This window comes from Aegilops tauschii, chromosome 2, assembly GCF_002575655.3.
Source record: "Aegilops tauschii subsp. strangulata cultivar AL8/78 chromosome 2, Aet v6.0, whole genome shotgun sequence".
Classification (NCBI taxonomy): Eukaryota; Viridiplantae; Streptophyta; class Magnoliopsida; order Poales; family Poaceae; genus Aegilops; species Aegilops tauschii.
In genome coordinates, this window is record NC_053036.3 from 513,815,164 (window position 1) to 513,840,177 (window position 25,014).

The 25,014-nt window shown below is 40.6% G+C and overlaps 1 protein-coding gene across 6 annotated transcripts; it reads left to right on the top strand.

Moving 5' to 3' along the window:
• LOC109757265 (protein unc-13 homolog) lies at positions 1 to 22,919 on the top strand. Of its 6 annotated transcripts, none has more exons than XM_045233224.2 (29): positions 1 to 369; positions 507 to 571; positions 1,350 to 1,620; positions 1,734 to 1,797; positions 1,892 to 2,039; positions 2,479 to 2,646; positions 2,721 to 2,819; positions 2,971 to 3,177; positions 3,322 to 3,423; positions 4,788 to 5,015; positions 5,835 to 5,918; positions 6,943 to 7,029; positions 7,125 to 7,310; positions 7,398 to 7,550; positions 8,242 to 8,334; positions 9,071 to 9,142; positions 9,595 to 9,712; positions 16,555 to 16,727; positions 17,619 to 17,685; positions 18,611 to 18,766; positions 19,651 to 19,757; positions 19,852 to 19,929; positions 20,017 to 20,112; positions 20,284 to 20,379; positions 20,470 to 20,653; positions 21,180 to 21,394; positions 21,816 to 22,101; positions 22,180 to 22,419; positions 22,509 to 22,919. In XM_045233224.2, exons 1-26 carry the CDS (start codon positions 213 to 215, stop codon positions 21,329 to 21,331), a joined length of 3,411 nt encoding a protein of 1,136 aa, XP_045089159.1. In that variant the 5' UTR covers positions 1 to 212; the 3' UTR covers positions 21,332 to 21,394; positions 21,816 to 22,101; positions 22,180 to 22,419; positions 22,509 to 22,919. The 6 variants fall into 6 exon arrangements, with proteins under 6 accessions (XP_045089159.1, XP_073365029.1, XP_020171678.1 ...); XM_073508928.1 differs by having other exon boundaries at positions 20,021 to 20,112; XM_020316089.4 differs by having other exon boundaries at positions 20,021 to 20,112; positions 22,223 to 22,419.
• Positions 22,920 to 25,014: the final 2,095 nt, after the last annotated feature.

Genomic DNA, 25,014 nt, shown 5'->3' on the forward strand with positions numbered 1-25,014 from the left:
TTCCGCTCACGCGATTGCGTGCGGCCTCGTTTGTTCCCCACGCCGGACCAAACCCCTCTCCCCCCCCCCCATCCTTCCGTTATTTTTCTCCCACAGCTGCTTTCTCTGTGCACTCCGCACTCGCACCGCGCAGCTTTCCGCCCCGCTCCCTCCTCCTCCTCCGCGCCCCCGAAACCCTCGAGAGGTTCTGCGCGGCGGCGGCGGCGGCAGCCATGGACTCTGCTGCGTCGCTCCTCGAGGCGTACCGCCGCGACCGGCGCCGCCTCCTGGGCTTCCTCCTCTCCTCCGCCGGCGGCCGCGCCGTCGACCTCTCCCGCGTCGATCTCGACGCCGTCAGCGCCGACTACGCTCTCGACTGCGTCGCCTCCGGTAAGGCGGTCTCTCCCCTGCCCCTCCCCCATCCATACCCGGCCGTGTGTGTGCGGCGCGGGTGGAGCGTTTATTATGAAATTGAATCGAACTAACTGTCGGTTGCGCGTGTGTGTGTTTTTATTGATATATATCAGGCGCGCAGTTTGACGCTTCAGAGGCCACCAGGAGGTACTTTGACGACAGGAGGTACCCGATCATGGTATGTCTGAGCTGCCCGCTCCAAAGTTCCCATCCATTTCAGCTCCGAAGTTTGATTTGGCACCTTGTTTCGTTGGATAATTGCTCCTGGTCAATAAATGAGTAGTGTTACATCAACAGAAATTCTTAGGAGCTGGTGGGGGGATGGAAGCCAAGAGTGATCCTAATGTTTGCCCCCCTCTAGTTAATAGTAAGAATGCATTCAAATTGCGTGCAACAACAGCAATAGGAGCGTTACAGAGCCATAGTTTAATGGAAGCCTATGCTGAAGTCTAATAGAAGCATATTCACCTTGTAGTAAAAAACCCATTAATAACAGGGGTGTATGGTGCAAATATTTGTATGCAGCTAGACATGAATCCATCCTCAATGCTAATCAGTATGTTACTGTAGTTAAATATATGAGATGACTAGCCTTTGATGCGAAGAATAGAGTTTTACCAGATTTAAGCAGCCCTCCATGATTTTCGAGGTTTATACGCATGTTGCACTTCTGCACAATACTTTGTATGAAGATACTAATTACTCGTCTTGCCCTACCATGTTTGATGTTTTGTACGTAGTGATAAACATAAACCCATTACACCTTGGCCTGCAATTCACCAATTAAATGCTACTCCCTCCGTCCCATAATGTAAGACGCTTTTTGACACTACACTAGTGTGAAAAAACGTCTTACATTATGGGACGGAGGGAGTAGAAGTTAAATAACAGTTTAATGATCCATGAACTACTGCTTGCAAATTTTCTGCAATTGTTAAGAATTTTCCATTCAACAGACGAGCTCGCCATCAGGGAACTCATATTTTCTTCTTTCAAGGCCAGAAGGCTCTGGTTCTCCTCCAAAGAAAGTAGCACCGGACATTGGACCCGAACCACCTGCAGAAGAGAACTCAAGTAGAGCAAGAAAACATAGTGATTCTTTTGAAGTAGCAGTTAATATTCAGGGAGCATCCTATGTCCTGAAGGATCTTAATTTGGCAAATACATCTCCTCAGCATGCCAAAGAAATGGATCTTCTTTCTCTAGGTTTACCTAGATTAAATGCAGGTAGACAAATATTTGTGCTGTGCTTCGCTCCCCCCTCTCTTTTACGAAGGGCAACTAGTATTTCCTAATTTGTACTCTTGAACTAATTCTGTACTCTGTATTGGACCTTTAAGAATTGTCTGATGATGATCTAAGAGAAACAGCTTATGAGGTCCTTCTGGCTTCTCTATTTGTCAGGTAATTCACACGTAAACTCGACTCTATGTGCATATTCTATTTACACCATTGACTCATTGTTGTGATCTCTTCCTTAATCATATGTAATCAACAGTGGAAAACTGTACTTTGCTGAAGAGAAGAGAGAAAAGAAGCCTAAATTCTTGAAGGGTTTGAGGTCAAAGACTGAAGGATCTAATTCAGCACCTCAGATGGAAAATTATTATACCCACCATCTTGATTTGATCCGAGTACAAATGGAGGCAAGGTCCTCCACCAATTTCTGTACTATCCCGTCTTTTTGTTAGTTTAACTAAAAATAACTTTTGTGATTTGCTTTTGAAATACCTAGCAACGATAGCAAGATTCTTTATGTTCACATGATGCCAAACTTATGTGGTCTCCCTTCATTCCATGTGTTATTTTTATTGAGGACTGAAGTGTGCATACTGCATAATGATCTGAGGAAGATTAGACTATCAGAGGATTCTATTTGTTTTCCCTTTTATCAATACCATTTTCTTCTTGTTTTTTGGACTCCAAATTTTCCTGTGGTGATCCGAGGACAGAAGGTTCTAGCTAAGAGAATTTCATTCTTTTTGGTTCTGGGTGATTTTGAACTTCTTTTTTTATTCTGTTTCCCTGATTATGATACAAGGGGATAGTGTGGATAGAACTCACTATAAGAACACATTCTTTCAGATATCAGAATCTATGGATACATTGGCTAAGAGAGCTTTAAGACGTATTGGTTCGAAGATGGTGCAGGGACAACTTGACGTGCCTTGCATATCACTACAACTCTTAAGCTCTGTTGGCAAATTTGATTTCCCAACAGAAAGATTGCGTGTACAATGGCAGAGAAGACAGGCAAGAATCTTTAGTTGTTTCTCTCTACAGCATGGATGCTTGTTCAAACTATTATTCACAATTCTGCTGTCCAGGCAAATGTTCTAGAAGAATTACTTCTGTTCTCAGCATCTCGTGAGTGCAGTATGAGTGAAACATTGCGGATAGTTCTCTCCAAGCTAAAAAATACAGAGGCAAGTACCATTATCCATATCTTACATCATTTTGTATTGATTAATGTTACTAGTGTCTCATAGGCCACATCAATTGTTTAATCTTTCTCTTCAAGTTGGCCTCAGTCTTGAAATTGAGTTGCGTCTATATTTGCGCCATAAACTATTCCAGGACTGGGTTGTGAGTGTTCCTGATGGGCGTATTGAGGTCTTGACTATCATTGAAAGATACAACACAAGACTATCTGCAGCTCCAAAGAAGTTCGGCCTTAAAGGCGAAACCTACCATTGGACTCAGAGCTATCATTTTAATTCTAGGCTATATGAGAAACTTCTCTCCAGTGTCTTCGATATGCTTGAAGATGGACAACTTGTAGAGGTTTGTTTTTCTTTTTGGTATGCTTAGAAAAAACACACCCTGCTTTTATTGCATATATAGCTGAATTGTTCTTGAACGACAATGGGCCATTAAGTCAAAGGTTGCATCTTGAGTTCCTGACAGTGTTATTCTGTTTGCTACCAGGAGGCTGATGAAATACTTGAAACAATGAAGCTGACCTGGCCTATATTGGGCATTACCCAAAAGTTGCATGACGCCCTGTATGCTTGGGCGCTTTTCCAGAAGGTCTATTTACTACTATGTTTGTTCCCCATTTTCTATCGGAAGAATTCTACTTTTCAACCCTGAATTCTGGCAAAAGTTCATTTTCCAACTCTGAACTTTTAAGACCGGTTGGTTCACAACTTTCAACTATTGAAACCATGCTTTTTTCACCCTCTGGTAGTTTCACAAGTGGTTTTGGGTGATATGGATGACGTGTCTACACATCATTGCTATGTCAGCAAGTTCCATGTATTCATCTGTTCCTAACAATTTTTCTTACATCTCTAGCATTTATTGTGGATTTTTTTAACCCAAATGGTGGGGCTTGTTTTAGATTGTGTTTCATCGTAATATTTGTTCATGGCAGTGAGGTGGCGGACACATGGCATCCATGTCAGTTAAAACCACCCGCAGAACCATCTGAGCGTGAAAAGTATGTTCCAGTAGATTGGGTTTGCAACTAAAACGATTTTAGAGTCCAAGGCTGAAAACTGAACTTTAGCCAGAGTTCAGGGTTGAATAATAGTCATTTCTTTTGTAGTAGCAAGTTGTTCGTCCGTTGCTGCGGCATTATAATCATGCATACTGTTAGACTTGGAGTTACAGAAGATCCATTTGTCACAAACAGATAGAAGGAATATAAACAGTATATTTTTATTGGCTATACCAGAAAAATGACATGCATGTTTGAAACAGTGAACTCACTTTTGCCATGACAATATATAGCATAGACTACACATACTGGTTCAAATTTGGCTGATAATATAGTACTATAAAAAATTGTGGACCTAAATACTGGGTTAAGACACATGATTGGGTGGTTCTTGTGGGCAAAAACAACTCAACTTCAGGGGCAGTTTAGAAAATTGCACGGGTCCCACTTGTCAGAGCAAAGGGAGTGGCAGACGGGCCAGCGCCACCAACTGTTATATTTATAGTAGTAGACATTTAGGATATTATCTTCTGCCATTTTTCAAAATGATTGCATTGTGAATGTATAGGTTCTCCATCAGGTTACCTTCATTTCCAGTGCTGTAGAAGCACCTAGTTGTATATTATTTTGAATGGCAGTAGGGATTTGCTGATCTGTTTACTAACATGTTGAATGGCATTGGCATATATTGTTTGGTGAACTTAGCAACTTAGAATTGAGAAACGTTTTCAGACTTACTTTTGAACAAATGGTACAGTTCATTGTTTCAACCGATTGTCTTGTGAATGATAATAAAATAATTCGTTTTTACTCTGCTTACTTCATTTCTTACATGGAAAGCTTCTTTCTTCCATTCTTCAAACATGTTATTCTTGGCAAGAGCATTTTGTTAGTGCTAGTGCCATGCCAGTGATGTCATACTGATTTGTATGGTTATTTTCCTTCTGTTCAGTTTGCTCAAACTGGGGAAATTCTTCTACTGAAACAGACAGACCTTCAGATACAGAAACTAAAGTTACATAATAATGTTAGAGAAGCAGAGCTGTATATAGATAGCTTTGTTTGTTCTGTGGAAGGATTTGGCAGCAATGGCACTCTAAATTTGGTGGACAGTGCCCTTCTTAAAATAAACATGTGGTGCCATAGACAACTGAAGAATTATCACTTATACTTCAGTCAGGTTTGTTACCTCCCTTGTTTGGATCCTTAAATGTTTCAGCTGAGGATTTTTTTTAATCCATCAGGCCATCAACCTATAGCTAGATGTGCCTTCATGTTGTACCAAACCTGTTAACACAAGTTATATCATTTAGTTACTGTAATGTAATTCATGAAGGATGAATAGAGGATTATAGCCTAGGTCATATGTATTACTTCTTAGATGCACTCTTTGGTTCAGGCTGGTTCTGAAGTTAACCTGACTGTCTTGTGACCTATGATTTGACAAATGTTTATGTCCATGTACATGTTAGAAATTTATCATAGGGCCAAGCAGATGATGGAAGTACAGTTTCTTGAATCATAACCATGGTCCGCCAATTTCTTTCTATTGCCGAATAAACATAGGTTTTCTGTTTCTCTTATGTAATTCTTCTGTAGGCTGTTTTCTGTGTCTGCGGATTTTTCTTTAGTTAGGCTTTAGGATCTTTTTTCTAGATTTTCGCTCTTTTCGGCCTTTACCTGTACTTCGGGTCACATTTTCTCTCCTAGACAAATGCATGTTCCAGAAAAAAACTTGAGTTCAAAACGCTTAAAACAGTTGCAGATGCAGGTTAGTCATCCATTATTATTTGTCTCATGAGTCATGGCCTTCACCTTAATCAGTTTCGACAATGATTTAGTGCGATTTACATTTGTTTTGTCTGAAAGTTATTTTTATATAGGGAAAAAAGGGCTTGGCCCTTCCAATTTATATTACCAGAAACCAATCCGCAAAGCTGGTATAATGCCGCGACAAAGTTTGCCATAAGAGCTTCTTAATGTTGCCTTTCTGCTACAGGCTAACTGTTCAATCTTCGAGAGCATGCTGAACTTGGTATTACTTACGGCGGCAAATCTTACTGATGATGATGAGGAAGCCATGGTTAGATATTTTTTTAATTCTCCTAAAGTACTTCTATTCATACATGCACCCTCGTTAACCTGGAATGGAGCCTACCAACTAAAGGGGGAGTGGATGCACGATCCCACCACCCAGGAGGCCAGGACTGAGTCCTTTCCAACTGAATTGGCGTGCCTATTTTTCTTAATTAAATCGATACCTAGTTCCTTGAGTGTATATCCAATGCATCCTGCCCTTACAGCATTTTACCCATTCTGGTTAAATAAAAATATTCCTGTGTTAGTTTGACATAAGTAGAGATAATCTTTGAATATTGATGTAACATATTTAACTCCAAACTATCAAAGTCATATATACCCTGCAAGGCCTGACATAGTCATGATAATTGACACTAAGGTCCATTCAGCAGGGAAATTCTCAGAAAAGAAGTGTTTACAACTTGCTCAAACTAGGAAATACTTGCCGGTGAGCCGTACATGAACGTTCCTCATAAAAAAACATTTTCCTTAAAAAATTTATGTGGTAGATCAAACATTTTGCTTTGTATGTCTACTTCTAGACTTTTGTCATGACCTACAGAATGTGAGAAGATAAGAAACAAAAAAAGTTTCAGTTGGATCAGATTGTTCACTAGTCATGTTTGTACCGTGGTTGATAATGTAATCAATGCTGTAAGGAGTTAAGATAAGATGTAGATCATCATCTTGAAGGCCTGAATTGATCTTTCTCATAGTAATTCCGTCAAATTCTTTTAACAGTGTTAATAAAACACGGACACGAGTGCTCCCTTTTGGCCAGTTTGATCCCTCTTGTCATCTAAAGTCACTTGGGGTGTTTTGGTTCATCAGTTAGCTTGTCTTGTGTGTTGGATGCTAACCTTTTCTTGTTCCTCTTATTAGGCCATGTTTGAATGGCCTGGGATCTGTCCCATCCAAACAAGGCCTCATTAATAATTTTTGGTTCCATTAAGAAGCTCAAATTTGCCTCATAAGTTGCTTTCAGGGTTCACAGTGGAATGCTTTAATATATTTTGGATTTATTTCAGCTCATTGGGACCTCACTTGGCAGTACACCAGAATCTACGTTGATCCACATACTCGTTGTCAGATCCATTCAAGCTGCATATAAGAATGTGAGTTAAACCATCCTGTGTCCCACTATCAAATACATTTGGCAAAAACTAGAGCATGATTTTTAATGTTTCATATTTCCATTATGCTTCATTAGGCCCTAATTTCAGCAGATGGCCAATCAAAAGCAGAATTTAAGCATCCATTGATATTGCTTGCAAGTGAGCTAAAGCTATTAGTGGAGAAAGAGTGTTCTGCATTCAGCCCAGTACTTCACAAATATTATCCTGAAGCTGGAAGAGTAGCACTAACTGTCTTTCACCTACTTTATGGCCAACAACTGGTTAGTAAACTCCCTTGTCCAGCTCAGCTGTGATATTTTTATTGTGTCAACTTGTAATGATTTTTTGCTACTACCATTGGTGTGAAGGAGCTGTTCCTGGAAGGGAGTGATCATTCAGAAAGCTTGAAAGAGATACTTGGAGCATCAAACAGCTTTGAGCTCTGTATAGCTCAGAAGCTTTACTCGATGTACGGGGAAGCTGCTGGGTCTTCATTGTCTAACTTCCTAAAACCATACATGGTAAGGCATGAGGATGTGCTTTGTGCTCATGATACATACTATTTGGAAGTGTTCTTTATCCTGAAAAAGACTTAGAAATGCTTTATACATTTGGGCTTTTTTTGAAGAACATAATGAGCATAAAATAATCTTCTCCCTCTACCCCTATGATGCAATTTTTGTAAACATGAAATATCGTGTACAATCCGTTCTGCTAATTTCATAGCTGATGGTACCAAAGTAATGTAGAACTATGGAAGCCAGTGGTTTGATATGCTACTAAGAACCTTTTTTATTGTGCCTGTCAAACTGCCAAGCTATCCTGATTTTGTAGATGCCTTGCTGTTTCTTGAAACAATCATCTTGACGCAATGTCTTCCCTAGTAGTTTATTCATAACTTCAAAACCTAATCTTATTACAATGCCAAGACAATTATTTATACACTTGTCGCAAAATAAAATGAAATTATAAACAACCGAGTTGGGAGTCACATGGAACAAATTTCATGCACTTAACTTTCAAAATACCTTGCAAGCAACTTATCACAACAGCAGTCATTTTCCATTTACTTACGAGGCAAACATTAAAGTACAACAATGAGATATCACTTGGTCTCATTTTTAGTTTAGATCAAACTGTATTGGTGTGCCAAGTGGCATTTCCATGGTTACATTATTTTGGACTAAATGACGCCTTTTAAATTTTAAACAGATAGATCGTTTTTCTTCACCCATCATTCTTCAGTGGCTTCATGCTCAACACGAGAATGTTTTGGAGTGGACAAAGCGTACCATTGAGATTGAGGTTTGTTACCCTATGCAAAATTCACTGCTAAGGTTTTTAGTGCATAGTTAATTATGCTAGAACATCCTGAAAATGATTCTGCATTTTCTTCGCATTGATGCTCACATGGAAAATAGGAAAGTTCCTCTGTAGATTTTGGTATAAAGTGGCGTGATTGTAAAATTGTGCATGCGGATATTTTTTGGTGCAAATTTGATCACATTCATTTTTAGTGCCACATGGTTCATACAGTAACTTGATTGCTAGCTCAATGCATTTTATGATGTTAAATTGGTAGTTACAGTCTTGCAGTCAGGTTAAATCTTGCCAAGAAAGAAGAAAATTTGAGCTTCATTTATTGTTACAAGATAATAATATTAACTACAATGTCAGATTTGAACACCCTTAGTGGGATAGCTCAGTGTTGATTTTATTGAAACTGGCATGGTAAGTTTCAACAAACTGAACCGGTGCTACATATGTAATAATCAGACACATATGGTTGTTGTTATTGACACAACTCTGTAACTAGTACTGCCGTCACAACAAGATGACGGTAGCCCATATGACATTCTTTAGTTGGTGACTTCAATTTTTTCTATTTTAGATTCCTCTTTAATAGCTAACTCTTACTTCGGACTTTTGTTATGCATCATAAATTTCTTTTGTTTGCCTTCTGTATGTATTTTTTTTGTCTTCTTTTAAGTGTTCAAGACAAATTGTTCATGCGGGCTGTTGTTTCATCTCTGGCCCATAGGATTGGGAGCCTCTGTCAGTTCACAGGAAACTAGCAACATCTATGGTTGAAGTCTTCCGGATTGTGGAGGAGGTCAGCTTTTCTTCTAATGAGCTCATTTACCACCATATTTTATGTGCCTGAAGAAAATGAAGAGAAGAAAAAAAAATCCCTTGCTTTTGGATGATTTGGTGCAAACTTATTAGTAAACATGGTGATTACTAGGAAACGAGCCTAGCTCATTTGATTGCGCGAGTGGATGTACAATCCCACCACCTGGGTTCATCATCATGGACACAAATTTAGGCTCCTATTTATATTGCCGGGGTTTCCCTTAAAAATATGCTATCTGATCTTGATGCAATCTGAATATTTGAAAGTTCAGTATGGAGGCAGAATCTTCAATATTTCCAGTCACTGCCTGAATGTTGAAGTTCTTAAAAAAATCGACGGCTGTTCTACTACAAACGCACATTTTCCTTATTTTTTTATTCAGTTAATACTCTTATATTTGCTTGGGGCTTATCTGATCATTCTATGTGCAGACTATTGATCAGTTTTTTAACTCAAGTCTACCTCTGGATATTGTCCACCTGCGGAGTCTGCTTATAGGGATCACTAGCAGCCTTCAAGTTTATTTGCTTCACATGGAAAATCAACAAGGTATACCTTAATTCTGCGTAAATGGCAATGCCCTATCTTGTATCCACTGTTAGGAAACGTGAGGAAGAGAGAATGACCGAACAGTTTTCTGTATTGAGGAGGAGAGAGAGATATACAAGGTTACATGGGCCTGGGCCTCACTCTAGACTATGGGCCTGGGCCTGTACAAGACAAACACAACATATATACTTGACACCCCCCCCCCCCCCTTCAAACTTAAGGTGGGTCAGGAGCATCTGATACACCAAGTTTGAGAGTGTGAAACCTATGCTGATCTCTAGTTTGTGCCTTGGTGAAGAAATCTGCGACTTGAAGCTCTGATGGGACATATTGTAGCTTGACAGTGGATTGTTGACAATGAGATCGAGTGAAAAAGGCATCCACACCAATGTGTTTGGTCAACTCATGCTTGACTGGATCATTAGCAATCTGAATAGCAGCAGTGCTGTCACAAAGAAGAGGTGTTGGTGTATGACATAAGACACCAAGATCATCCAATAGCCAGCGAAGCCATACAATCTCTGCTGTAGTAGTAGAGAGAGCCCTAAGCTCTGCCTCGGCGCTGGAGCGAGACACAGCAGTTTGCTTCTTTGATTTCCATGCAATGAGAGATGTACCAAGAAATATGCAATAGCCAGTGACCGAGCGACGATCAATAGGATCACTCGCCCAAGTGGAATCAGAGTAAGCATGAAGCTGGAGCTGACTGGAATTAGCATAGAACAAGCGGCGAGATGTAGTTCCCCTTAAATACCTAAGGACTCGGAATAGGTGACCATGATGAACTGAGGTGGGAGCACAGACAAATTGACTGAGAATATGGACCGCATGTGCGATGTCAGGTCTGGTCACTGTGAGGTACACTAGACTGCCGACAATGTGACGATAGCGAGAGGCATCCTCAAGAGGAGTGCCATCAGTAGGACGCAACTGCAGCTGAAGCTCCATAGGTGTAGCAGCAATGCGCGTGTCAGTGAGACCTGAGCGAAGAATCAAATCCTGAGTGTACTTTTGCTGGGAGATATAGTAACCATCATCGGTATGCTCGACCTCAATCCCGAGAAAATAGCTGAGAGACCCCAAATCTGACATCTTGAATTGTTCACTCAATTTTTTCTTAACAAAATCAATATACCCAACATCATCTCCAGTGATCAACATGTCATCTACATAAAGTAGAAGCAATGTACGGCCATGCTCAGATGTATGGATGAAGAGTGCAGGGTCATGACTATATCCAAGGAAGACACACTGAGCAGACTGAGCAGTCAACTTGGTACTCTCACGAGGTGCTAAAAGAACATAACAAGTACAACCAAAGACACGGAGGTGGTCATACGTGGGAGGAGAACCAAACAAAACCTCACCAGGACACTTGCCCTCAAGGCGAGTAGAAGGTTGGAGATTGATAAGATAAACAGCAGTTGAGATAGCTTCACCCCAAAAATGAGTGGGGACAAAGGAAGAAATCAGAAGGGTACGAGCTGTCTCAACAATATGGCGATGCTTACGCTCAGCAACGCCATTCTAAGCATGGGCACCAGGGCATGAAAGCTGAGGGAGAGTACCCTCAGATGAGAGAAACTCGCGAAAAGCAGTAGATAGATACTCCCCCCCGGAGTCGGAACGAAAAACACGAACAGCACTGGAAAACTGAGTATGGACCATATGTACAAAAGCCTTATATATAGAAAACAACTCAGAACGATGCTTCATAAAATAGACCCAAGTATGTCGAGAGTGATCATCAACAAATATGACATAATGTTTGTGGCCACCTTTCGAAACAAAGGGGGAAGGACCCCATACATCAGAGTGCACTAAATCAAAAGGATGACTAGAATGAGTAGTGCTGGAAGAGTATGGAAGCTGTATTTGTTTCCCTAGCTTACAACCCTTACAGTGAAAACCAGCATCTATGGAAACATGACCCAAAACACCTTGTCGAACAAGGGAAGATAAACGAGAACCACACAAGTGACCTAAGCGATGGTGCCACTGGGCAAAAGAAAACGACGAAGTGGATCTTGATGTTGATGCAGCCATCCGGAACGCGGATGTGGTGGAAGCTGAAGGAAGGTGTAAGGTGTCAAGGATGTAGAGGGATGTGGATCCTCTACGGCGATGGCCAGTTCCAATGACCCTCTTGCTCTGACGGTCCTGCACATAACAAAATGAGTCATCAAAACCAACAAAGTAGTTCATATCAGCAAGCTGGCCAACAGACATAAGATTCATGGACAGCTCTGGAGCAAAGGAGATGGCAGGAACAGAAAACTTGGATGTGCAAAGAGAACCCTGATGAGTAATAGAACAAGGTGTACCATCAGCAGTCTGAACAGAGGCACCATCCCGCACTGGCTGGCAAGACACAAGCTGAGAGCGATCAGAGGTCACATGGAAAGAAGCTCCAGAGTCCAGAACCCAAGGCTGGGTTGCAGCAACAACGGGCTGAGAGAGAACAGATGCAGAAGCACCCCTCGCTTGCTGCTGATAAGGAGCCTGGGGTGCACGACGCTGCTGATTGAGGGCCCGTCTAGCCTGAAACTCAGCTAACAGCTCTGGATGAAGCTTGAAACAACCATCTCTGTGGTGTCCTGCCTTCTTGCAGAACGAGCAGACGACAGCTGAAGGTGTGGCCTTGGAGGCACCTAGCCGCTGAGGAAAAGCCAGAACACTAGTGTGTAGAGTCTGCGCAGAAGTAGCCCCAAGAGAACGGAGACGAGTCTCCTCAGCGATCAAGCTAGCAAGTGCCTCTGTCAAGGTGGGAGGAGTCGTGCGACCAAGCAATTGAGTGCGAATGTTCTCAAAGTCTGGCTTGAGACCCATCACAAACTGAAACATGAGAGTCTGATGGTCATACTTTTCCTTTGCTGCACATGACTCACAACCAGAATTACCCTTTGGAACCATGGAACCTAGCTGCCCAGTGATGCGAGTGAAAGCTCCATAGTACTCTTCTATGGACATGTCTTCTGGCTGCCGAGTGTTGTGTAAATTCTGCAACAAGGAGAAATGAAGTGCACTGCTGGGCTGAAGGTAGCGCTGCTCAAAGTACTTCCATATCTCTTTAGCTGAAGTGTGATGCTCATTCGGAGTGAGGGTTCAACACCCAGAATTAAAACTCCCATCACACGATCATCGATCTTTTGCCAAGACTTCCTTGCTGCATCATCATTTGGACTAGGTGGATCATCTGTCAGATGAGAAACAAAACCAGCCGTCCTCAAGACAGTCCGGGCAGAAAATGCCCATTCCCTGTAGTTTGAACCATCAAGCTTGATATCTATGATCGAAGAACCAAATCCGAAATCATTTCTTGCCATAGTGGTGAGCGGCCAGCAGCTGGAAACACCCAATCTGATAGCAGCTGCAGGCAGCAACAAGAGAAGAGCAGCAGACAGCCACAAACAGGAGCTGGATCTCACTGGATAGAAGGAGGAGCTTGCTGGATCTTGCTGGATAGAAGGGGGAACACCTGGAGCTTGCTGTAGAGCAGGGAAGGCACCAAGAGCTTGCTGGAGATGGCTGCTGGAGAGCAGGGGAAGTATTCTCACAGAGTAGCTGTGAGGACACACAGAGGAGCTGCTGGAGAGCAGCTCCTACAGGTTGATGACGAAGATGGGATGGGACAGCGATGTGGATGTCTCCTCACCAGACAGATCCGCCTGAATCACCTCACCGGCGGCAATTTCATGGGTGGCGGCTGGAAGAGGGACTAGGGTTTGGTCCTGGTCTGATACCATGTTAGGAAACGTGAGGAAGAGAGAATGACCAAACAGTTTTCTGTATTGAGGAGGGGAGAGAGATATACAAGGTTACATGGGCCTGGGCCTCACTCTAGACTATGGGCCTGGGCCTGTACAAGACAAACACAACATATATACTTAACATCCACAAGGTCTCATTTGTACAGTACATTTGCAGTAGGTATGACAGAAAGTAACCAACATGAGTCCTAATCTCATCACATCAGGTGTGTCAACGGAACTGCTCACTTTATAAGTGAACTGTTGACCTCAATCTTAGAACGAAGACTACACTGAGTCGGCATCATACTGATGCTGGTGTTACTTGCGCAGCCTTGTGACTAGGTTTACTATTAACAGATCTGTCAATGGGTATCATGAGATCTCTGTGTTGGTATTCTTGCAATATAAGGACTATTATAATTTAATGTGAAACATCATGTATCTTTGAAAAGATTATGAGTTTGCCACATGTGGTACTGTTTTTGGTACATATTTGAATTAGTACTTGGATTATTAGACATATATACCAGCTAAATACTCGTGCATTGCTATGGAAGTTAAATGCTGATGTATTGCTATAAAAGTTTTTTTTAATTGCGTGAGTTGTTTAAACGCCTGTGTCATTGTAGTCCCTAACTTTGTGCAGATAACAAAAACTGAAAATATACATGAATCGAATCAACTAATCAAAAGACTGATACATTTGCCTACCACATCCTAGAGGCTGTGGGATACCGTTACAACCATCATCTTCTTTGCTTTTAACCAACTAGAAGGGTAGGGCGCGCTTCGCTGCGCCGTTGGTTTTGTTGGCTTTTCATAATTTTGTTACCCACTCTATTTCAAAATATAGAGGTTATTAGTTTTTTGAAAAGTCAAACCTGTCAAAATTCATAATATCAAATCGGTATCATTGGATTCATCATGAAATGAATTTTCATATGTTATTCATTTAGTATTGTGGATGACAGTACTTTTGGCTCTGAACTTGGTCTACTTAGTTTGGCGAGTGGGGGAGATGATGGAGTGTGTTTTATTTCTATTTATATAATATGGTGTTTTGGTGGGCCTTTAGTGGTGTGATTCTATGTTATCTGCTAATCAATCCATATTGATGTGAATATTTTTTGCATCGGTGGTTGCATGTAATATATTGGCGCTTATTTTTTTAGGTGATGAGAGGGTGCGCATGATTGATATGTTTTCATAGGCCAATTGGTGCTAATTGAGTTGAAAAATCGTTGCCCCAGTCCAAACCGTGAACCAAATCCAAAATTGAATACCTCGATGAAAGAGCTCCAAAATTAGGGGGGAAATGACTTAAAAGAAATTAATGGGAGAGCTCCTCGAGAAATTGTTGACCCAGTTGGAGACCTCAGTTGATTGTGGGGCCTTAAAATTTAGGGAGCATGGTGTATAAAAATAATTTAAATGAGAGAGCTCCTTGAGAAATTGCTGAACTGGTCAGAAGTCAAAACCGGATGACCCAATTCCAAATTGAAGACCTCAATTGATTGTGAGGTCTTAAAAATGAGGGAGCATAGTGTATATTTGATGATGAGACCTTAAAAATTAAGGAGCATAGTGTACTAAAAGAATTGAATGAGAGAACTCCTTGAGAAATTGGTGACCCGTTCAAAAAACCGGATAACCCAATTTCAAATTGAAGACCTCAATTGATTGTGAGACCTTAAAAATGAGGGAGCGTAATGTATAGTTGATTGTGAGGTCTTAAAAATTAAGGAGCATAGTGTATTGAAATAATTGAATGAGACAGCTCCTTGAGTATATGACAATAGTTACAAACACATGGTAAATTGTAGCATCGTTCCATGCAGGATTTGCATCCATAAGTGATATAAACAGATGAACATCTACTGCTCTATCAAGAAATGCATCGTTCTAAGATATGAATAAATGAACTAATCAACACTGTTCTAAGATATGAAGGAATGAACTAAACAACACTGCTACCCGCAAAAATATAACACTGCTACGGAAAACTTATTTCTGGTAAACAATGTGTTTTATTCTTACAAACTGAACATCCAGGTTTCTGAAGCCAGGTTCATGGCTTCATCACAGGCTGGGTTCATGGGGCTAGTACACTTGTTTAGTTACAAACAGACAATGATGGAATCACATATTACACGATGACTAATCACAGAGTGCTCGTGTATTTAACTCTGCTATTCTCAATATAGGCATCTAATCAGGCTGCCAAGCAAAATAGAACTATGTACATAGTGTGGCTGTTCATACGGACACTCAACAATGAAATAATAATTTTAGTAAATCTGGAGGAGTGGCTGCAAAAACAAATCGGCGGACGCTGGTGGACAACAGGACGGCGGCCTCCGGTGGCGTTGGTGGAGAATGGTTGGCCGCTCGAGTTGCACGGCTGCCAGCGGCGCTGCTCAAGAAGGTGGAGGAGGACTGCAGCGGTGTGTGGTGGAGGCGGAGAAGACGGGGAAGAGGAGGAGGCGCATGACACGGTGGTCTCAGCTGCCGGGGCAAGCTGCCATCGGGGAGGGATGGAGAGGGGGAGGTAGCAGCGAGTACGGTCGGGGGCGAGCAGCGGCAGCGCTAAGGTCGACCAGGGACAAGTAGGGCGGCGGCGATGTCGGCCGACAAGGACCTGGGACGGCGACCGACGGCTGGAAGGAAGCGATGGGAGGAAGCGAAGGTGGTCCGGCGGTGGTTGTCGCCATGTTCGCGAGAGAGGGAGAGAGGGGTTCGGTCATGGCGGCCCGCATGAGAGCGACACGCTGCCCGTGGCCTGACTCAGATCGAACCGACGTTGCCCTCGGGCTGACCAGCGGGGTCCACGATCGTTTCCTCGTTACTCCGCATACCCCAACCTCACGATCAGAGTCAAAATTGGACCGACCATGAAATCGATAGGCTCAATTGAACGAGAGCGCTTTTGCCCCTAGGGAGCTTAGTGATATAGTAGATGCGTTAATACTTATCAAGCACAATAGCATGTAGCAGTTTCACAAGTATATAGCATCTACTTTTTAAGAACTCTATTGATTACTTTTGCTTTGTTGTATCAGTAACTGTTTTTTCTTCATCTGTTGATTGCAGTTTCTAGAGCTACCCTGCTTCCTGTTGCGCCAGTCTTGACACGTTATGCGGAATCAGTTAATCCATTTGCCAAAAGGAAACTTATTGAGCCTGCAGTTCGTGAAGAAAAGGTGGCTAATAAATTGAACAATTTGACTGTCCCAAAATTATGTGTGAAACTCAACACCCTTCAGGTAAGACATTTTGGTTACCTCCCACCCCCTCCCAACCCGCATGACTGGATTTTTCATTAAACCCTTTCAGCAATGCGTCTCTGACCTGCATTTTGTAGATGCACATTTGTGTTAATTTTAATCAAATGCTGCCATGGTCATAGAATCAAAGTTTTTGTTTTGTTTTGAACATGGGTTATTCAATTATGGAAAACATCATAAATACAAAAGTCCTCGGTCAGTTTCGACGCGCAGGTCGGCACTGCACCAAGCATAACCCCTCCATAATCAAAGGTTTATTTTAATAATTTTGAGTTTCCAAAACACATGAGAAAATGGCAGTCTTGCCCACGGAGCCGGGTGCACCCGTGGAGCGTGGGCACAGGGGGCTTGTCTCCTACATGGAAGATACCCATGAATGTCACTGGGACTGGGATGACATGGTTACTCGAATATCAAAATACGTAATAAATGGCTTCACTACTCCACACCTCTCACACAATTGTGTAAGCCTGCTTTGTGTTTGGTAAAAGCATATCGGGCCACTTGCTTCATATGAGTTCTGCACTTGCAAATAGCTCTTAGCAGCCCACTGCCCACGAACATCCAGCTATACCCTTTTCAGCACGTCACACCTCCAGTTCCATTCCGGTTAGTACCATACCGGTTGTCTATGAAAGGAGGGTCAGGCAAGTACCAGGCTTGCGTTGGCGGGTTTTGGATAGCATCACCCGCTCAAACCATCCCTAATCTTGTCATGGAATGATTTCATAAAAGTTCTATTACTTTGCCGGCATTTTTAATCTTCCACATGGTCTAGATAAACAGAATCGCTTCCATTATTCCTGTCACAACATGCGCTATTTTTAGTGTCAATTTTCTTATGATCCAGTTATTTGCTGAATGCTGCAGTACATTAGAGATCAACTTGATACCATAGAAGAGGGCATCAAACAATCCTGGGTCGATGTCCAGTCAGGTAATCCACGCTCTGCGGCCCATTTTTGTTGTTACAGTGCTGTGCTGTGGAAAATCTAGTTAGTGAGAGATTTGTTGTTGTAGATCCAAAAACATGCTTTCAACTTACCAGTCTTATTTGTTCTAGCAAGATTTTGTTGTTTGAACTCCAAAAAATAATGCTATTAACTAACTAGTATGTTCAAATCTGTAGGAAGTAAGTGTGTTTCAAAATCCACAGCAATACCAAACGTTTGTCCTTCTGTATTTTTCATATCACATGGTTGTTATCATGGTATCCTTGAATTCATGGTAAACCGATTATTTTTATGCCTTTTTCTTCCCTAACTGGGGATGCATTTGTTTTTGCAATCATATGGGTCAATGGAGACTTATGAACAATGTGGGGTCGGGGGGCTGTTAGCTTGACCTTAAAAACGGTTACAAGCTCAAAGACTGTTTAACGAGCTGCTCTAGAGGAATTTCATATGCATGTCTAGGATCATTGGTGTTGAGAAATTCGAGCCTTTATGCCATGGGCTTCTTGGACTGTTGATACCGTAAGCAAGAGTTATGAATTGTTTTTCGACATACAACTGACTATTGTCTTTTTCATTAGGTTGAAGGCGTCAATATAACAAAAGTACAGCAAGACAAAAACAGAAACAAAGACTCCTAGGCATAACAACAAAACAAATTAAGCAAGAGTTATGAGTTGTCCATATGTGAAGTTTGCCAAGCTTAGTGTTATAGATGATACCTTATGCATAAGTAGTATTTGTTCCTGTACTTGTATTGAAGTTGTGGAGTGGTAGACTCTTCTCGTCTTATATGCCAATTGAAGGAGTTCTCCGAAAAAGCATCATCGTGTGATGATTCGATTGATGAGACGCAGTGTATGGAAGGAAAATTACAAATGACTAATGTTTGTTCCTCTTTTCTTGCAGCTGTGGGATTGTTAGACTATTTGTCTTGTATGACCAGTGAAGGAGCTACTTCAAAAAGTTCGCCTTCTGATGAGTCGATTGATGAGTTATTTACAATATTTGATGATGTGCGAAGGACTGCGGTGAATATAACTGACACAATCTTGAACTTCATTGGTGAGCTACATAGTCTGTGCTCTCCACAATTCACTTCTATTTGTTGACATCATGGAACAGGCAACCTGTTAGAAACATTTTGCTATCTGTTTATCTTTAACTCTTAAAATCTAGGGAAGTGTTGTAACGTTTGACTAGTACATCTGGGTAATTACCGTATTGAGCTGATCAGCATGGCTGAATGGGAGGGATTTTAAAAGAAAGATGAGATTAGACCATGGATTCGTGGAACTAATGTGTGAGAGCGCTGAACTTGAAGAAGTCCTGACTGATAGAATCAGAGCTGCGTGTACCAGAACCCTTTCAGGCCTAAAATACCAACTGAACTCATCCTCTAGAGAAACAATGTACTCCCTCTGAACCAAAATTTCAATCTAAAGATAAGATAACTTTCCATCTAACATAAATATCAACTTGCCCCCTAGATGACTAAATTATTCTTAAGCCTATTCAGCCGACCCTAGTATTGTGCTATGGCTGCCCTAGGTGCACCAACTCCATGGGACTCAACACTTGACGGGCTGGACGTCTGATGCCATGTGCCCGTGATAGTTTATTGCTAGAGTTATGGCACTCGCTTTATGTTTCCTCCTTGTAATGTGCATATACCCCCACTGAGCCATTATAACACAACTAGCTCATTGTATAGCACTTTAGTTAGACCAAGATGTGCTTTGGGTAAGGTACATGATAGATCATGGCGATGTACTATTGCTGAAATTGTGAAACTTTCTGTGTTCGTTCACGAGCAATACAATTTTTTATTATTTTAAATGTATAAGGAATAATAGTCTTGCACTCTTCTGTTGCATTAGCCTGATATTTCTTGGAAGAACCATTATCCCGATACAGTTCACTTGAGTTGCCAGAGAAATGCTTTGCAGGAACAAGGGCTGTATTCTGGGATATGAGGGACTTGCTTCTTTTCTCCTTGTACCGTACTAGCGTTGAAAGTGCACGCATGGAGATTTTTATCCCTACAATTGAACAGGCAGTGAATCCAAACTTGGGATACTTAGACATGTTCAGTCAGTAAACATGTCTTGCTTTTAGCTTTATTAACTGATGAACGACATATGCTGCAGGTTCTTGATCAGGTATGTGATCTAATCGTTGACGTGTTGAGAGACCGAGTGGTGCTGAGAGTTTTTCAAGCATGCATGGTATATGTCTAATGCTCTCATAGGTGCAGTTTTTTTTAAATATCTTATTTATTTGATGGTTAAATTTCAAACGTTAACTTTAATTAGGAAGGATTCATTTGGGTCCTACTGGATGGAGGTCCATCCCGCGCATTTTTGGAGACAGATGTGAACTTGATGAAAGATGATCTGGCTATGCTCAAGGTGAAAAAAACAAGACTTAAGCACTTGTATATTGTACATACTGTGAGTTAGAAAAGAAGCAAGATGCTTGCAAGACATCGGGCATATCATTTTAACAAGTTGACAACTTTGTGAAACTGGACATATGATTGTAAGATCTATTTGTCGTAACTGCTGAATATTTTCTTGTAGGATCTTTTTATAGCAGAAGGCCAAGGTTTACCATCAGATGTTATTGAAAAGGAGGCTAAATTAGCTCAGCAGATTTTAGACCTCTATGTGCTAAAGGTCTAGTGCTTCTTTTTCTTCAATCTTTTATCCAAGAAAAATGCTATGAAGTAGCTAACTTAAGGAAAGCTACCGACTGCTGTTTTTCAGGCTGATACAATCATTGATTTGCTGATGAAAGCAAGTGAACATATGTCACACCATCTTGAACCGGCAACTGCTCGGAGAAGAAATGTACATGATGTCCATACCCTCCTTCGAGTTTTGTGCCATAAAAAGGATAATGGTGCCTCCACATTTTTGAAAATCCAGTATCATCTTCCAAGGTCCTCAGGTGAGACAAAATTAGTGATGCATTATGATTGACGTCTCTCAGCAACAGTAATACGCGCTATTATTTTCTGTAATTTGGTCCCTGATCCTCTGCTTCAGTTCATCATTATCAAAACACATGCACATAACACTGATCTATCTTACATACTCACAGCCCAAAACTGCTAACCTATGGGATCAAACTAATGGATGTAATCCTCCACTAACACACCCCCCCCCCCCCGGAATTGTCTGTGGGGTTTCATGGTAAACAACCAAATGATGCCATGTCAGTTCTGTAATCACCAATCCGTAGTGCCCCCATCTGGAAGTGTGGCATCGCTCCTCACTGCCGATGCGCGTTTCGAGTAGCATGCGGACTTCACCTCAACTGTTATACATAACTGAAGAATTACAATCATTTCAGTTCCTGTGAAGTAAAATGAAGTAGACTTCACCTCAAATGTTATACATATCTGAAGAATTACAATCATTTCATCACATATCTGAAGAATTATGTAATGACCACAAGTTCTCCGTTGATGCAGATTATGACGATGTTCCTGTGAAGGATGCACCATCTAAAGTACCTATATTTTCAGACATGCTGAATAGGGGTGCTTCATTTAATTGGTCAGAAACTGGGCAGCAGAGTTTTAGGATTATGAAGAAGAAACTGCAAGAAGCTAGTTGGCAGTAAAAGGTGTCTCGGTTGGAAAATTCTGCTGAGTTTGCACATGTCCTTCGCATATCTGTGAAATAGGCAAGTAATAAGGAAAATCTAAATTTGTATAGCACATGGATACATGCAAATAGATGTTATCCCTTTGTTTTCTGCAGTCAAGCTGAACCTAATGTTCCCTCTTTTTACCTCTTATTACCTTCACATGCTGCATTGAATTACTTATGTCCGTTCTATGCACAAACATTTCTTCCTGCATATAATGCTACAATGTCTGATGAATATTGTAGACTTCAATTTTATCCACAAGGGATGAAGCATTCCCTGTGATTATATGATTAACACAACATCCTTCCTAATGATTATATCCACATTTTCATGTTTGTGTTTTTATGCACTCTTAAATTATTGTTTAACTTTTTAAAGTTATTGCACTTGTAAAATTCAGAACGAGTAGAGTGTTATTTATTTGTTTTGATGAGAATGCTCGTCAACGTTGCAGATCACGCTGTTTGGACAGAAGATGCAACTTTGCATATGTTCACGAAGTAGCAAACGAAGGCATTGCTATAAGGCCTTTTTCTACACATAATGGATTAATGGCGTCCTGATCTTTAAACGGTTACGACCTCATTTGATGCCGCCTGGCACTAAGCAAGAGACGAGGAAGAAGCAAAGAAGCTTCAATTGGTGATTTGTGAATGACGAACTGAGCTTTTACCTGAGATCATCATGATCCAGCTAAAAGAGATGAAGATTTGCCCTCGCAAGGAAGAGAAGCATCACAGGTAAGTTACTTCACTAGTACCACATACGATGTGCCAAACGAAATAAATAAATAAACCGTTATCTTTTCTGTCTTGCAGGATCTCTGTTCTGAAAATAATGTTCCTATTTTCTGTCTTTCAGGGTCTCAGTTCTGAAAATACATGTTATGTTTCTGTTCTTTCCCAGTGCAATTTCCATGTGGAAATCATAGCAGCCACCTGTGGTGACGTAATCCTGCCTCCCCAGCTTGATTAAGTCTTCGCTGCAGATCAATATATGTGGAGATCTGTAGTATTGTAGTATCACAGATACTAACAGATTCTTGGAAAGATCACCAGGTACATTGTCCGCGAGCATTTCTGATCTTTTCATAGAACAACTTGATTTTTCACTCACAAGCCGCCAACTTTTGCTCTGCATTGTCCAGCACTTAATGAGAAGTGACAACAGGCTTGCATGTGTAAATATGCGGAAAAAGGAATGGTTGGGCGACCTCCTTCAAAACCAAGCTTCTAAATATTGTATTCTAGAAAATGTTTGCAGATATCAACCAGTGTAGCCAAATTTGTGGATGACAAAAAAATATTGAATTTTTTGATGGCGATGAATTTAGTACAATAGATGCACCATTTGTCAAACAATTTTGTGGAGATGGTTTCCTTTTTCCTGTATGTAAAACCTCGGTAGTTATTCTATTTTTTTTTTTCAAGAGAGGAATGGTATATACATGAATAGCAAGACAGTGACAGTACTTTTCTGATATGGCTATATGTATGTATGTACTAATACTGAAGCGAATCCGATATATAAACTGAGATTATGGGAAGCTTACTCGAAACATTTATAGCGTGACTGCTGTGTTCTGAACTTTGGAGGTTCTTTTTTGACTTGTGGTATGTGGCATCATATGACTTTCTTTCATGTGCCTCTATGATTTCTTAGTTTTTTTGGCAACCTTGTTTTCTGTGCCCCACTGACTTTGCTCCGGTAGGGCTTGAATCATAAGCTAAGAATCTGTCTATATTGATAAACCTTACTTCTTTAACCGAATAGGTGTAGGTTTTCCATTATCGTTTTCTCAAAGAATATGTTGCTCTCATAATAGGTTCATAGGGTAGTTTGAGAGAGTGGATTTTTGGAACATGGGTGCATTAGAGGACTTTATTTTAAATAATTTAAAAATCACATTAAAAATTTCAAAAAATGCTGAAAAGAATTCTACATGTTCATATGGATGGATATTACACATGTGTAAATTTTGGTGATGAAATAAGTAAACATGTGAGCTATAAAAACATGACAAAATGATGATTTCTAAATACTGAATAATACATGCACTATTCATCTTTCCGAAATCATGATTTTGTCATTTGTGTGTAACTCACATGGTTACTTACTTCATCATCAGAGTTTGCATGTGTTTAACATACATCCATATGAACATGTGGAATTATTTTTGGAATTTTTTTGAAACTTCAAAATACCATTTTGACACTATATAGGGCTCCAATGCACCCTTGCACCAAAGTGACTTTTTGATAGTTTGATTTTCTTCATTGAGAAGTGTTCCATCCCTTTTCTTATAGGGACTCAAACCTTCTTTCATATCAATAACAACCCCAATTGTTCTCAGGAATGGTCTTCTTAGCATAACGGGACATGAAAGATTGCATTCAATATCCATTACTGTAAAGTCATAGGAACATAATTTCGATTCGCTATAATAGGGACATCATCTACTCTTCCCAATGGCTTCTTGATAGTTGAATTTGCTTGCTAAATGTAAATTCAAGAAAAGACAGTCTTTGAACCAAAAACATCATACAAAACGCTAGCACATAAATCATTTAAATCAAAGTTACTAATTGTGATCTTAATGGTAGGTTCCCATCCATCTTTTTTTTTTTGGAATAGAACTTCCAGTTTTGGTTTTTCTTCTCTAGCTTTTTATGACGCCTTCTGCAGTGTGTTATGTAAAGACTATTGTATCATCAGCATTAGGCATTTTAACAAATTCTTGTAGAACCTTTATCACTTCAGCAAGAGTACAATCATCACAATTATAAGTTTTTTTATCCAAAATAGTGGGATAAACACTACCTATAGTTTGACCTCTCCAAAGCCACTTTTGACATATTCGCAATCATATTAAACTAGTGGGATCATTACTAACTAAATTCATGGCATCTCCAAGCCATTTTTTAGGAATATTGCGAACATATAATCCTTTAAGAAGTTCATCGGTAATAGTGGTACCTAAAGTCTTGACCTCTTCAATACCACTTTCAGCAAATAATTCAGCTAGTTTCTCTTTGCAATCTCTCTTTCTCCCTTCTAGCCCTAATCATCACAAGTGTGCTAGTTGTATAATATATTTTAGCTTGTATAGCTTAAGACTTAGACATATCATCTTTAGAAGGCATATTTTATTATTTTCAGCATTTCAACATCATGTGCCAGATTATCAACTTTATGTGATGTGTTGTCTAGTTTTTCAAGCTTGCCACTGACCACAGTATTGATTTCTGTGTGTAGCAATGAATTCTTTTATGACACTTTTAAAAAATCAAACCACCAACTTTATTCATTTGTAACATCGTTTGTGAGAAGGGCCACAATTTCATCTAAAGGCTCCTCAAACCAATCAATTAGTCGAATGAAATCGAGCCAACCTAGTCGCTACTCTGTTACAATGCTCAAACATAGAAATACGAAAATCACAAGCAGACTGATAACAGCCGTCAAAAAAGCCACTGCCGCACCCGTTGATTGTCCTCCATTCTTCATGGTTTCAATGACCTCCAAACTATCAGAAATAATAACGAGACGATTGTAGCCCCACCCTTTGTGCAAGTGATAAACCAAATTTGAGAGCCAAAGCTTCAACCGTTAAGACATTTGCACACCCCCCACACACATTCAATGAGTATGCC